The 13,212-nt window shown below is 51.9% G+C and overlaps 1 protein-coding gene across 1 annotated transcript; it reads left to right on the plus strand.

The window, feature by feature from the left end:
- Window positions 1-1,211: 1,211 nt before the first annotated feature.
- On the plus strand, window positions 1,212-10,508 carry CPN2 (carboxypeptidase N subunit 2). Its single transcript, NM_001101232.1, has 2 exons — window positions 1,212-1,324; window positions 8,586-10,508. Exon 2 carries the CDS (start codon window positions 8,589-8,591, stop codon window positions 10,233-10,235), a length of 1,647 nt encoding a protein of 548 aa, NP_001094702.1. The 5' UTR covers window positions 1,212-1,324; window positions 8,586-8,588; the 3' UTR covers window positions 10,236-10,508.
- The last annotated feature ends 2,704 nt before the right edge of the window (window positions 10,509-13,212 follow it).

Below are 13,212 nucleotides of genomic sequence, written 5' to 3' on the forward strand. Positions count from 1 at the left end.
GCTTTGATGGGTAGGACTCTCCTGCACACGTCTGGACTCTTACAGTGCCTAGCACCCAGGCTCAGTGAGCCCCAGGCTCTCAGAAGACACATTGTGAGTGAAAGTGACTCTCCAGGTGTCCAGAAGTCCCTGGGACCTTTTCAGGCCTCCAGGTTCGGGGGTTGTCACCGTTGCTGGTGCAAGTCCAGGGTTTATGAGAAGGGTAATCTTTTCTCTGTCCCTTCATCCCACGGCCGTGCCTGGGAAGAGGGCTTCAAACCATATTTCCTAGGCTCTCTTAGCTCTTCAATCCCTTCTGCCGGGTGTAACCCTGTCCCAGGAGGCTGGACCTGGCGAGGGTCAGTAGTGTATTCACTGTCTCACAAAGCAGGACCCTATCAATGACTGGGACAGGGCGTTATGCACCTTCCCTAACCACTGAGCCCATCCACTCAAGATGGGAGCCTGGAATTCCAACAACGGAAGAACAGTGAGCGCCTATCTCCCATCTCCCAAAAGATGCCTGGAGTTCTTAATACAAACCTGCCCTCCACACCTGCACATCTGCCCAGGGTCCTGCCAGCAGCACAGACCCACTGTTTGATTTCACACAAGTGCATACGAATGAACACACACACTCACACGCTCTCCTCATTCTGCTCTGCAGCCCCTGCATGAATACCTTCAAGGCCAGAAAATCACTGCCTCCTCGTGCAACTGCTTTCATCCCTGGATAATCTCAGCGGTGAATGCGTTCCTGTCCATACTGAGCCAAAATTCACCTCCCTATATCACTCCCCCGTTTTAACTCAGAAAGGGTTTAGAAACATAAACATTCAATAAACAGCTACAGAAGGACAGCAAAGCTGCAGACCTCTTAGGATTTCTCCTGGCACTGGGAGTCTGCAGGTGCCTGTGGCTGGCTGCCCAGCTGTGGTCAGCCTGTCTAGCACAGGAAGGGATATAAGTTTTAACCCCTGATCCCAGTGCTCACCCCAGAGCAGCCTACTGGGAACTTTCTAGGGCCTGATGGATTCCCCTGGGGTCCTAAAGATGCCAAACCTGTAACCTTGGATGGATTTTGGCTCCAACAAGGATCTGTCCGTGGTAAGAGTTCAGGGTCGTTTTGTAATCTTCAGAGGCCTGGCCTAGACTCTCTCCTGCTGTCCTGTGACGCTGGTGACATTCCAGGAATGCTCAGGCCACGTGAGGGGAGGAACCTCTGCCTGGAACTTTGATCAGCGCCAGGGCTGCTGGGTTCGTGCTGACCACTGACCACCTCAGAGGCCCTTCTGCTCCAGAGGAAGAGCCAGGGCAGCTGGTCCCCACCTGTCAGCCCCTCACGGTATGGTCACTACAAGACTACAGGGGACATGGGGGCATGGGAGGAATCTGGGGTCCCAGCTCAGGGGCAGGAGATGGGCTGGCCACTTGTCCCAGATTTCAGACCATATGCCCGACTCCAGGCAGGCTGCACCTCTGTGCCAGGGTAGGGGAAGTCCCTGAGGGCTGCTCAGCCCGGGTCGTGCTGCATTGGGGCTGGAGGCAGGTTGTGGCGGGGGAGTTCTGAGATGAGGGTGATCTGGTCCCTGTGCTCAGGCTGCCAGTGAATGGGAAGGATAAGTAGTGTGACACATGTTCCACTTGGCCTGATGCCACCCTTGCTTATGTCTGTCCTTCTGGCATAAAGAGTCAGACACGGCTTAGTGACTGAACAACAACAAAGTCACTAAGTCGTGACTGACTCTTTTGTAACCCCATGGACAGTAGCCTGACAGGCTCCTCTGTCCTTGGGATTTCTCAGGCAAGAATACCGGAGTGGGTCACCATTTCCTTCTCCAGGGGATCTTCCTGACCCAGGGATAGAACTCATGACTCCTGTATCGCAGGTGGATTCTTTACCACTGAGCCATTAGGGAAGCCCATAATTATCAATAGCTCCTCTTTTATTCTCAGAAGTGTCCTGGTTTGGATGATAAAGTTGAAATAAAATGTGCATGTGGCTACCTTTTAGTCAAACATTTATTATATACCCTGCACTGTATTAAGTGCTTTATTATTTACCATCTAATTTAGCATATTGTCATCCAACTGAGTGCTAATTTTAATACCAAGGGATGGGCTATAACCAGGCAGTGGGAAATTGAGGCCTAGAGAAATGGAGTGAACTGCCCAATCCCACGCAGCCAGTAGGGAGTGGTATCAGAATTTGCACACAGGGCGCAGTGTCAATAACGCCCCAATCCCTGAAGCAGGATGAAGACTAAGGCCCTAGATACAGGCTCACGAGAGCCGCAGACACATTCAGTTCCATTTGGCACCCACGGCCTGAGCACCTATCTGTGCTCAACTTTGAGTCAGGTACTGGGGTGCACGGCCAGGTAAGGGATGCTGCGATCTCAAGACCTCTGCCTGTCCACCGCCATCCCAGAGGCTCCTAGTCAGGTGATGCAACTGACTAGAAGGCAGAGAAGAAGGACCCTCATGGTCAATAGAAGACAAGTTCCTGAGGGACCCAAAGGAGATACAGGCAGGGAAGGCTTCCCAGAGGAAGTGTGACTTATGCTGTCCCGCAGGATGGGGAGAGTGGGGACAGGGAGCGACAGGGAAAGGTCAGGGTGCGCCTTCTAAAGTGGAGGGGACTGTGTAATCAAGGACCAGAGGTGGGGCCCATGGGGAGCATTTGTGGAAAGGAAAGTGCCAGGTTCACAACCTGCTCTTACTTCAGAATGTTCGTTCTCTTCAAGAAACTATAATGGAAAAGAATATACAAAAAAGAATGTCTATATATGTCTGACTGAACCACTTTGCTATACAGCAGAGACTGGTACAACATTGTAAATCAACTATACTTCAATTTTTAAAAATTAAAAAAAAAGAAGCTATGACACAGTAGACAGACAAATTTCATTGAGTCTCTGCAATGTAATTGCAAGGAAGGAAAGAATCAAGGAAGCACCTATTGTGTGCTTGGAACCATGCTTCATGTTTTATATGATTTTCTTAATAACGTTCACTCTTATGACAACAGTGATGCCTGTTTATTATTTTTTAAAGTTGAAAATATATGATTAAGCAAAAGGAAAAAATGAGAATCACCTGCAATTAATTCTGTTCGTCAGTGATAACTGCTGCAAATATGTTTGTGTATAATCTGAAGCCATTGAGTCACTTCGTTAACTTAGCCTCCAGTGTGGGTGGAAGGGTCTTATTATGAATAGCAAAGACATTTCTCTCTTATTACTCAGGATATTCCAAAGGTTTCTGGAGCTCTGTGCCAGGAACCAAGAGGAAGACCAAATATATATTTATTATATCAGAGTATCACAAACCCATGGCCAATTATCTCATTTAATTGCCACAATAGCCCTAACAGTATGTAATGTGGGTTTTATTTTCACGACTGTTCTCTATTTACAAGTATGGAAACTGGGACTCTGAGGGATTACTGCACTGTGTGTTTTGGGGGGTGGGGGGCGGGGTTTGTTGGTGGGGAGGGGCCTGAGGCAGGAGCCCAGCCCAGGTCCCCCAGCCTCAGCCACTTGGCTTATTTCTCTGGTTGAGAACAAAGGAGACAGGGGTCCCGGGAACCTGGGTGAGGCAGTCAGGGGCTCCAGATGAGCCTTGGAAGCCCTTTTCCTTGCCCCCAGATGTAGTGGAGCCCAAGGGCAAAATCCAACCGTGTTGGTGAGACAGCCCCTGATGTAGATATCCCAGTCAAGGGGCAAGCCCCTGGGGCTTTTTTTTTTTTTTTTTGGACTGGGCTCTGAGCTCCCATCACCCTCTGGAAGGAGTGAGGGTTGGCTTTGTGGTGGATGACACAGAAATGTACCAACACAAAAGCAATTTGAGAAGAGGGAAGAGTCCGTTTGCAGCCAGTTACATCCCCCACCCTCAAAAAGCCAGGCTTCTGTGGCTTGCTGAAAGCATGGAACATTTTTGTGGGTATCTTGCTGCTCTCTGCACAAATGCAGAGGTGGTTTGTCAGGTGACAAGCTAGAATCTTCCGGCTGCTGCCCCACCGTCCCCTCTGGTGCCAGCCTCCGAGGTACCTAGGCAGGGATGTTCCCCGTCTCCTAAGTCCCTGGTGACCTGCTCTCAAGGGTGGTTTGGGGAAGGGGCCCAAGTCCAGGACATCCTGACCAGAGTCATCAGAATCCAAGCTCCACTAAACCAAGCACAAAACAGTGACCCATTTCCGCTGGCTGGGAGGAAAGAGCCAGAAAGTTTTTAAAGGGGCCTCTCTCAGGTCTACCAGTGAGGCGCTCGGATGATCCCATCCGTTTCTCCTTAGCTGACTCCTGTGGCTACTTCAGCCCAGAGCTGGGGCTGGCCTGAGCTCCTGTCACTGGGAGTCCTCTCTGTGCCTAGCTCTGGGTTGGGAGCTTTCAGTGCGTTTTCTTACTCAGTCCTCAGAACCCATGAGGAAGGTAGTGTTGAAGTTTGCTATTTTGAAGATAAAGAAATTGAAGCACAGAGAGTTTAAGTAATTTAGCCAAGGCCACACAGCTAATAAGGGGTGGAGATAAAATTTGAACCCAGACTGTCTGACATTAGAGCACAAACTCTTAGCCATTCTAGAGGGATGTGAGAGTGAGTCTTGGGCTGGGAGTGGATCATCAGTGTTTGGAAACCATCAGTGTTCTCACTGTGACTACTATCCTCCACTTCCTTCTGCCCCAATAGACTGGGGTACAAGGATCTTGCCCTGAAACTTTTGAGGCCCTGTTCTGGCTCTCCTCTTACCATGGCACCCCAAAGAGTGAGAAGTTTGCAAGATCAAAGGGATATGCCCAACCAGAGGTTTCAACCATATTTGAAACCCTGCTGCAGGGACCCAGGACCCAGGGCTTATGTGGGGCACATCCCAGCTTCATCTTCACTAAGCCGACTCTTGTCATGGAAGTGCATGCCCGTAGGCTTGTGGGGTGCTGGGGCAACTATGGGCTCTCTACTTACAGTACCGGAGAGAGTTGGGTGGGAAGAGGAGGGACCAGGCAGTAGGCCAGGTCCCTTGTTTATGTTCACTGTGGGTCTCGGGAATGTGAGGAGGGGTCTGCCTGTTCCAGGAGCCTTGTGGTGTCGCTGCAAGCACCTGGCTGAAAGCTCAGGCCATGGGAATAGATTCTGGCCTGCACTTCTTAACTATAGCTCCCAGTCGCTCTAGCTCTGGAAGCCCTGGTTTCCCTGTTCTGGGAGTGTCTCCATCTGCCAAGGATCATGATGAGAGCTCTAGGAGCTAGCAGGTGGGATTCGCCCCTTAGCTCAGCTCCCTATATCAGAGAGGCTTCCCCCACCTCCCCCAGCCGTGCTTGAGCCTAAGCTGATTTGTTTACACTTGATTTTCTGTGCCTCTGATGCCATAGTTTTGACTCAAGTCTTGAATTCTCTAGTTATGTCTTCTTTTGGAAAATTATAAAGGGTATTATTTCCAAGTTACAGTGGGTTAGAAGTTAGAGGCACAGAGTGGGGTAGGTGGGGCACAGTCTCCCCATGACCCCTCGTTCACGGGCACCTCCTGCTTTGGTCACAGCTCTTCCAGCAGGAGCGATCAGGGAGACCAGATCTCGGTTCTAACCAAGGGCCCACTGTGGACCCCTGGGAGCCTGGCCTTTCTCTCTTGACGAAGCTGGCCAGATGGTCCCTGGGGACTTTGTGTCCATTCTAATGGGATTTCTCCCAGAAACTGCCCTTTGAGAAGCAAAGACTGAAGGGGTTAGCAGGAAGAGGCCCGGCATGTTGATAACATCACAGCATGTTACAGACAAGAATTGCTCCTCTCTTACCCTCTGGTTGGCAGGGGTGTAGGCAGGAGGGCTCAGGACCACGTTCATGCCTGGCTGTGGTCATTCTCTCCAGGCTGGAACCATTCTGGGAGAGGCAGTTCTGCCCTAAACGCTGCTCATCCCAACTGTGGAGGAGTTGGTTCAAGAAACTCTAGCCAAGCCCACCGTGCGTCAACACTGTGCTGGATGCTGAGCATAGAGTGATGACTCTATGCTAGACAGCGATCACTCTATCTTCTCACAAAAAAGACAGCTGTGAGAATCCATTCTTCAGAGGACCATGCTAGGTTGCTAAGATGCAGCCAGGCGCCTCCTTCCTGGGGTCAGGGAAGCCTTCTGTGAGGATCCCCAGGGGTTTGTGTAGGAGTCGAGGGGCAGCCCAGGTGGCAGATATGAGTGGGTGAGTGGAGGCGACCATGGCTACCCCATCCTTCTTTAGCCAGGTCCTGTGCATCCAATCTTGAGAGGATAAGTCTCAGGCTAAAGCTGAGCTCTGTAACTCTGGTCTGGGGGTGGGGGCGATAGGACCAGGAGGCTTGTCCCTTTCCCTAGTGTGTCCTGCGTGGCAGTCTGGTGCCATCACTGTTAGAGACCTTCCTAACCTCTGTATAAAATCCACTTCCTGTGGCTTACATAGGAGCCTCCAGGGAGTTATGTGCTTTCTTAGGGAGAAATTGTTCCTTCTCTATTGATTAGGCAGAAAAATTCCTGGGAAAACTGAGGTTATTGAGTGTCTGAATGGGAAGAGGTCTCAGGCGGCTTTTTGAAAGCACTGTGTTTGCTTGTGGAGCCCTTTGGCCCAAGCTGAATCTTGTGATGGAGAAGGCAGCCAGCAGAGGGCAGCAGAGAGACAGCCAGCAAAGTGTGCTTGGGGCCTGCTGCTGCTGCTGTCGCTTCAGTCGCGTCTGACTCTGTGCGACCCCATAGATGGCAGCCCACTAGGTCCTCTGTCCCTGAGATTCTCCAGGCAAGAATACTGGAGTGGGTTGCCATTTCCTTCTCCAATGCATGAAAGTGAAAAGTGAAAGTGAAGTCGCTCAGTCGTATCCGACTCTTAGCGACCCCATGGACTGGAGCCCACCAGGCTCCTCCATCCCTGGGATTTTCCAGGCAAGAGTACTGGAGTGGGGTACTCTTGCCTTCTCTGGTGCTTGGGGCCAAGGCTCCCCAAAAGGGAGCCAATTGAGCTCTTGGCTGAAGATAGGTAAACTGAAAAAAATTATGATTTATATTGTGTGAGGGTTTTCTCTTTTTTCTGCCTTTCCTTCTTTCTGTCTTTAAATATATTCTATCCAAAGGGCATTTTGTTATTCCTCCTTTTTTTGGTGTTCAAATAATCTTTTCTGTAATGATGGTGGTTTGCACCCTTTAACGATAGTTAACACAGCTTATTAATTACACTTTCAGACACTGTCCTAAAATCTTTACCTATATTTACTCATTTAATCCTCCGATTATTCCAACATGGTTAGCACATGGTTATTGTTCTCATTTTACAGATAAGGAAGTTGCAACACACATCCAAGGCCACATAGCTAGAACACTGGAATGAGCTGGGATTCCAATGAACAGAACTTGAATCACTATGCGCCACCTACATGTTGATGTGGGTGGGAGCAATAGTGACCTGGTGGTGCAAACCCCATAATGAGGCAATTAAGACCCCGTTGGTCTTGTCATGTGAGAATGTGAGCCCAAAGCCCCTAAGTCATCCTGAAATCTGGAAACATTTAATGTGCTATTTCTCAGTGTCAATATGCCAACTAGTGGTTCATACATTAAAAAAAAAAAAAAAAATTGAGTGGTAAGGGAAATAGGATTATAAGCTGTATCACCAATTTGTGACCTGTGAATGGATACTGGTATTCAAAAAATTGTATATTTAGTGAACTATAAACTTGGTTGCTTTCCCTTATTTAAAGCAACCCCCCCCCAAAAAAAATACCTACGGGTCTGTAGAATATGCGCCTCTGGGACCTTCTTGTCCGCATAGTGTTGGAAAGTTTTGTGGGCTCCAAGGTGCTGGTGATGTGAGGGGAGCATTTTGACGGCAGTGCTGAGGAGAACACAGACTCATTTCAAGATAAGAGCCCATCATATCCCGTTGGCTGCTCTCAGCCTCAGCTATGCAAAGAGCTGATGGGAAGAACTCCTCATAATTAGGTTCTGGAATGTGCTGAGGTTTGGAAGCTCAGGAAAAGTTATGGTTTAAAAATTTCCAACTCAGGAATAATCTGCCCATATCTTACGTATTATCTTAAAAATTCTGCAGTACCCATGGTCTCCTTTCATACCCTTCTTCCATGCCTTTTGGTCTTTTTCCTACCTCTTTCCTTTTCACTGGTGGCTCAGATGGTAAAGTATCTGCCTGAAATGCAGGAGACCTGGGTTTGACCACTGGGTCAGGAAGATCCCCTGGAAAAGGAAATGGCAACCCACTCCAGTATTCTTGCCTGGAGAATCCCATGGATGGAGGAGCCTGGTGGGCTACAGTCCACGGGGTCGCAAAGAGTCGGACACGACTGAGTGACTTAATCGACTTCACTTTCACTTTCCACCTCTTCCCTCCAATCTGGAAAGAACACGGCTAGTCCAGGAGACCAGGGTCTAGGTCCTGACAGTAACCCACAGGCGACAGCCTTGCTGTCAGGAGGTTAGAACTGTGGTCTTGCTGATCTTGCAAGGCTGCTGTGAGGCCCTACGAGAACAACTATCAGAAGTATAAGCAGGCTCCTGGCTCTCTGATGGGTGTGCTGGTCACTGGGCTGCCTGCCCTCGATGAAGGTGCTGCTTTTGTTTTTCTTTCCCATTCGGGTGTAGGAGATGCTGCCCGGAGCCTGGCTGTGCTGGGCCTGCCTCCTGCTCCTGGCCAGGCCCACCCTGCCCTGCCCCCAGGGCTGTGACTGCTTCATCCGGGAGGTGTTCTGCTCGGATGAGGGGCTCGCCGCCGTCCCACTGGACATCCCGCCACACGCCACAGACATCATCTTTGTGGAGACCTCGTTCACTGTGGTGGGCTCCAGGGCCTTCAGCAGCAGCCCCAACCTGACCAAGGTGGTCTTCCTCAACACCCGGGTGTGCCACTTCAGGCCGGATGCCTTCGGGGGCCTTCCGGGGCTCCAGGATCTGGAGATCACCGGGGGCAACTTCTCCAACTTCAGCGCCGACATCTTCTCTAACCTGATCTCGCTGAGCAAGTTCACCCTCAATTTCAACATGCTGGAGGCTCTGCCCGAGGGCCTCTTCCAGCACATGGATGGCCTGGAGTCCCTCCAGCTGCAGGGCAACCGGCTCCAGACCCTGCCCCAGAGGCTTTTCCAGCCTCTGAGATGTCTTAAGACCCTCAACCTAGCACAGAACCTCCTGGCCTACCTGCCCGAGGAGCTCTTCCACCCCCTTGGCCGCCTGCAGACCCTGAGGCTGAGCAACAACCAGCTGGCAAGTCTGCCCCGGGGGCTCTTCAGCCGTCTGGGCAGCCTGCAGGAACTCTTCCTAGATGGAAACTCCATCTCCGAGCTGCCCCCAGAAGTGTTCGCTCAGCTCTCCTGCCTGGAGAAGCTGTGGCTGCAGCACAATGCCATCGGTCACCTGCCTGGGTCTGTCTTCTCGGCCTTGCCCAACCTGACCTTCTTGAGCCTACAGGGCAATGCGCTGCAGACACTGCCTGCCGGCCTCTTCACCCAGTCCCCCGGCCTGGTCAGCCTGTCCCTGTCCCACAATCAGCTGGAGACAGTCCCCGAGGCAGCCTTTGCCAACCTGACCAGCCTTGGGTCCCTCATGCTCTCGCACAATGCCCTCACCCATCTGCCGGCCGGTGTGTTCAGAGGCCTCAAGGGGCTGGTCAAGCTCTACCTGAGCAGCAATAACCTGACGGTCCTGCACCCCGCCCTCTTCCAGAACCTGTCCAAGCTCGAGCTGCTCAGCCTCTCCAGGAATCTCCTGACCACGCTCCCTGAGGGCATCTTCGACACCAATGACAACCTGTTCAACCTGGCCCTGTATGGGAACCCCTGGCAGTGTGACTGCCACCTGGCCTATCTCTTTAGCTGGCTGTATCAGTACAGCGACCGGCTCTTCAACATCCAGACCTACTGTGCCGGCCCTGCCTACCTCAAGGGCCAGGTGGTGCCCGCGCTGAAGGAAGAGCAGTTGGTGTGCCCCATCACCCGGGACCACCTGGGCTTCCAGGCTGCTCCAGGGCCACAGGACAGGGAGCCAGGGGGCGCCTGGGATCTGGTTGCAGAGGAAAGGGCGGCCAGGAGCCGGTGCACCTACAGCAATCCCGAGGGAACCGTGGTGCTGGCCTGTGACAAGGCCCGGTGTCGCTGGCTGAACGTCCAGCTGTCCCCCAGGCAGGGCTCGGGCTCCCCAGGACTACCCATCAATGCCAGTCAGGAGTGGGACTTGAAGTCCAGCTGTGGCTCTGTGAGGGTCACTGTGTCCATTGAGGCTCTGGCAGGGGAGCCATAGGTGCAGGGCAGATGGACCAGGACCCTAGGCAGATGGCCTCTGAGCCCAACTGGGCAAGAGATGGTGAGGGGAGCTGAGCGGGTTCTTCAGATGCGAGGGGTGGAGTTGCATCTCCAAGGTGGAGGAGGGGGCGTGGCCGGCTCCACCACCCAGAGCCTCCTTCATTACCCTGGTCTCTGAGAATGATACCTAACAGGACCTTCTGCAAGCTTTGCAAAGCTCCCATCAAAGCTGCGTTGTGGTCTGGAGAATAAAGTAATGCGGCTCCCCTGATGTTTTTCTGTTATTTAATACTCACCCCTGTCTCACCTCCACCCTGAGATACGAAGGCTCTGTTTCCCCAAAACGGGGGCCAACCTCTCTTGACATCCAGTTCAAGGGCCAATGTCTGTTTCTACTCCTCTGCCTCGAAACGTGGTGGGTTTTTTTTTTTAATTGAAGGATAACTGCTTTACAATATAATATCGTAGATTAATGCATATACATGGAATCTAGAAAGATGGTACTGATGAATCTGTTTGCAAGGCAGCAATGGAGATGCAGACATAGAGAACAGACCTACGGACAAGGTCACGGAGGGTGGGTAAGGAGAGGTTGAGACAAACAGAGAGAGAGGCATGGAAACATACACACTACCATATGGAAATGTGGTTTTAATTGATAAAAAGAAAAAGGGAGAGGATAAAAGCAGAGCTGACGAGAAAGATGAGGGGTGGGGTAGAGCTCTGACTTGGTGTTGAGAAGGACTCAAGCTGTTCGCACCCACCTCCGGGGCGTCCAGGAGAAATCAGGTGACAGGGGCCCTGAGGAGGGTGAACGCCATGGCTTTGCCTGCTCAGCTGATAGGATGGCTGCTCCCTGAGGAGCGAGCCAGGAGGGGCGGGGACGGATATCCTCCAGTTCTGAGGGTTGGTGCCTGTGAGACCCTCAGAACTGAAGTGAGAACTGTGAGTGAGGGTCTGCTCACTCACAGCGATGGTCCTCTCTCAGTTCTCAGGACACCACCCTCTTACCCAAGCCTGGCTGCACCCCCCACCAGTTTTCCCCTCACCTCCTGCATGCTGGTCGCCTTCGGGTTGGATGTCATTCGGGTTCCCTGGGTAATCCCTATGCAGATCCTTGCAGTCAGATCCCACCTCTATGCCGATGACCTCAAATCTCCATCTTTAAAAGAAATAATTTAATTAATTTGTTTGTTTATTTTTGGCTGCACTGGGTCTTTGTTGCTGCATGGGCTTTCCTCTAGTTGCGGCGATTGGGGGCTACTCTCTAGTTGTCTCAAATCTCCGTCTTAGGCCTGGTGTTTGGCTCCATGGTGACATCTCTCTCTGCTCAGCAACTCGTGTTCTATCAGGACAGCCACACACACGTGTAAACCAGACTCTGTCCCCAGCTCCTCCAGGACCCCTGCCCCGCAAGTCACCAAGCCCAGGAGCTGGGAGTGGTCTCCAGCCTCTCCTCCCCTTAGTCCTCATGCCCAGCCTGTCACTGAGTGCCTCTGAGTGTCCTCTGTCCATATCTCCTTTCTTGTTCCCAGCCTGGAGAAGCTCTTGGTCTCCTTGGACTGAACCATGGCCCAGCCTCCTGCCCGGTTTCCCTGCCCACACCTACAGCGTGGACAGGCTTGGCTGAAGTTCAGGGGTTGGGAGAAGAGAATCAGATGTAAGCAGGCTCTCCAGGAGCTCACGGTCTGATGGAAAAGAAAAGACAGGGGGTGTCTGGGATGAAAACACAAGCTCGATAGGGTGGGCGCCGAGCAGGTGCTGGAGAGTACAGGGGAGGCAGAGGTCAGACGAGCACAGACCTCCGGAAGCTGTGTTGGATCCCTGAGCCTTGAGATTGTGCAAGCAGAGCGTGAGCCAAGGGGTGGAGACAGGCAAGCGGTGAGGTCAGGGCTGAGGCCTCTGGAACAGGCTGGTTGGAAAGCAGACGGAAAGACAAGCAAGGCTGCAAAGCTAGCTGGAGTCTCAAGGGGCACAGCGAGCAGGCTGCATATTCATTATGGATGCCTAGCTGTTCCTGAAGAACTTTATGTAAAGGAAGGCTTATGCCTGTGAAGTCTGACAGCAAGAGGCAGGGAAAACAGTAAAGGAAGGCTTATGCCTGTGAAGTCAGACAGCAAGAGACAGGGAAAACAGTGAGGACTCCTTCCTGGCTTGGGCTGGGAGCCCCAAGGGTCAGGGGCGCCAAGGAGATAGAATGAAAAGTTGTCAGGACCTGAACAGTACCTACACAAATGGATTAAAAGACTGAAATGTGAATTACAGAAATGCAGATTCAAACAATACAGGCATTGCCTTGTACCCATTAATTTGAGAATTAATAATATGGAAATGAGAAATCAGGATCATGCTCAGTACAGACATAGTGGAGCCTCAGCGTGCCCCTGGCAGCCACTCCTCCCAGCACGGGAGACACCCTGAGGCAAAGAAAGGGTTTGGTGAGGGGGACAGGGATGGGGTGGGTACTGGAAGATGGGGGGGGCTGAGGGAGATACGTGGGGTGACTCTCAGTTTTCTCTCCTGGGAGATGGGGAGGACAGTGAAGCCACTGACCATGGGCCGGTGGAGTTTAAGGGGAAAGGAGGAGCAAGATGCCAGCTTTAGGCAAAAAAGTACAACTTTGCCATCCTGTCCTGTCCAATGATGCCCCTTTAAAAAGGCATGCTTCCTGAGAATCAAACCAATTAGTCTAAGGTGATGGAAGGTAGTCTGGCAGATTTACCAAAGGAATAGACTTTCCCAGATTCATTTGGTCCAGTTCTCCAAAGCATCTGGTTTAATAATAATCCTGACCAGCTCCTCCAAGGTTGGGGAACATTGCTTCCCCAGAAAGGAGGAGATCCTGAGTGACCAAAGGTCCCGTGGTGCTGGCCCCCAGTGCTTTTGTTTTCACTGCACTGGTCCAGGCTGCGCCGACCGCTGGCTTCCACCTGGTCGTGAGGGCCGCTGTCTGGGGAAAGGATGGCCACACCCAG

Source organism: Bos taurus, chromosome 1, assembly GCF_002263795.3.
Source record: "Bos taurus isolate L1 Dominette 01449 registration number 42190680 breed Hereford chromosome 1, ARS-UCD2.0, whole genome shotgun sequence".
NCBI classification, from domain to species: domain Eukaryota; kingdom Metazoa; phylum Chordata; class Mammalia; order Artiodactyla; family Bovidae; genus Bos; species Bos taurus.

Coding starts and splice junctions, on each gene's coding strand:
- CPN2 (NM_001101232.1), top strand. CDS start 8,589: ATGCTGCCCGGAGCCTGGCTGTGCTGGGCCTGCCTCCTGCTCCTGGCC.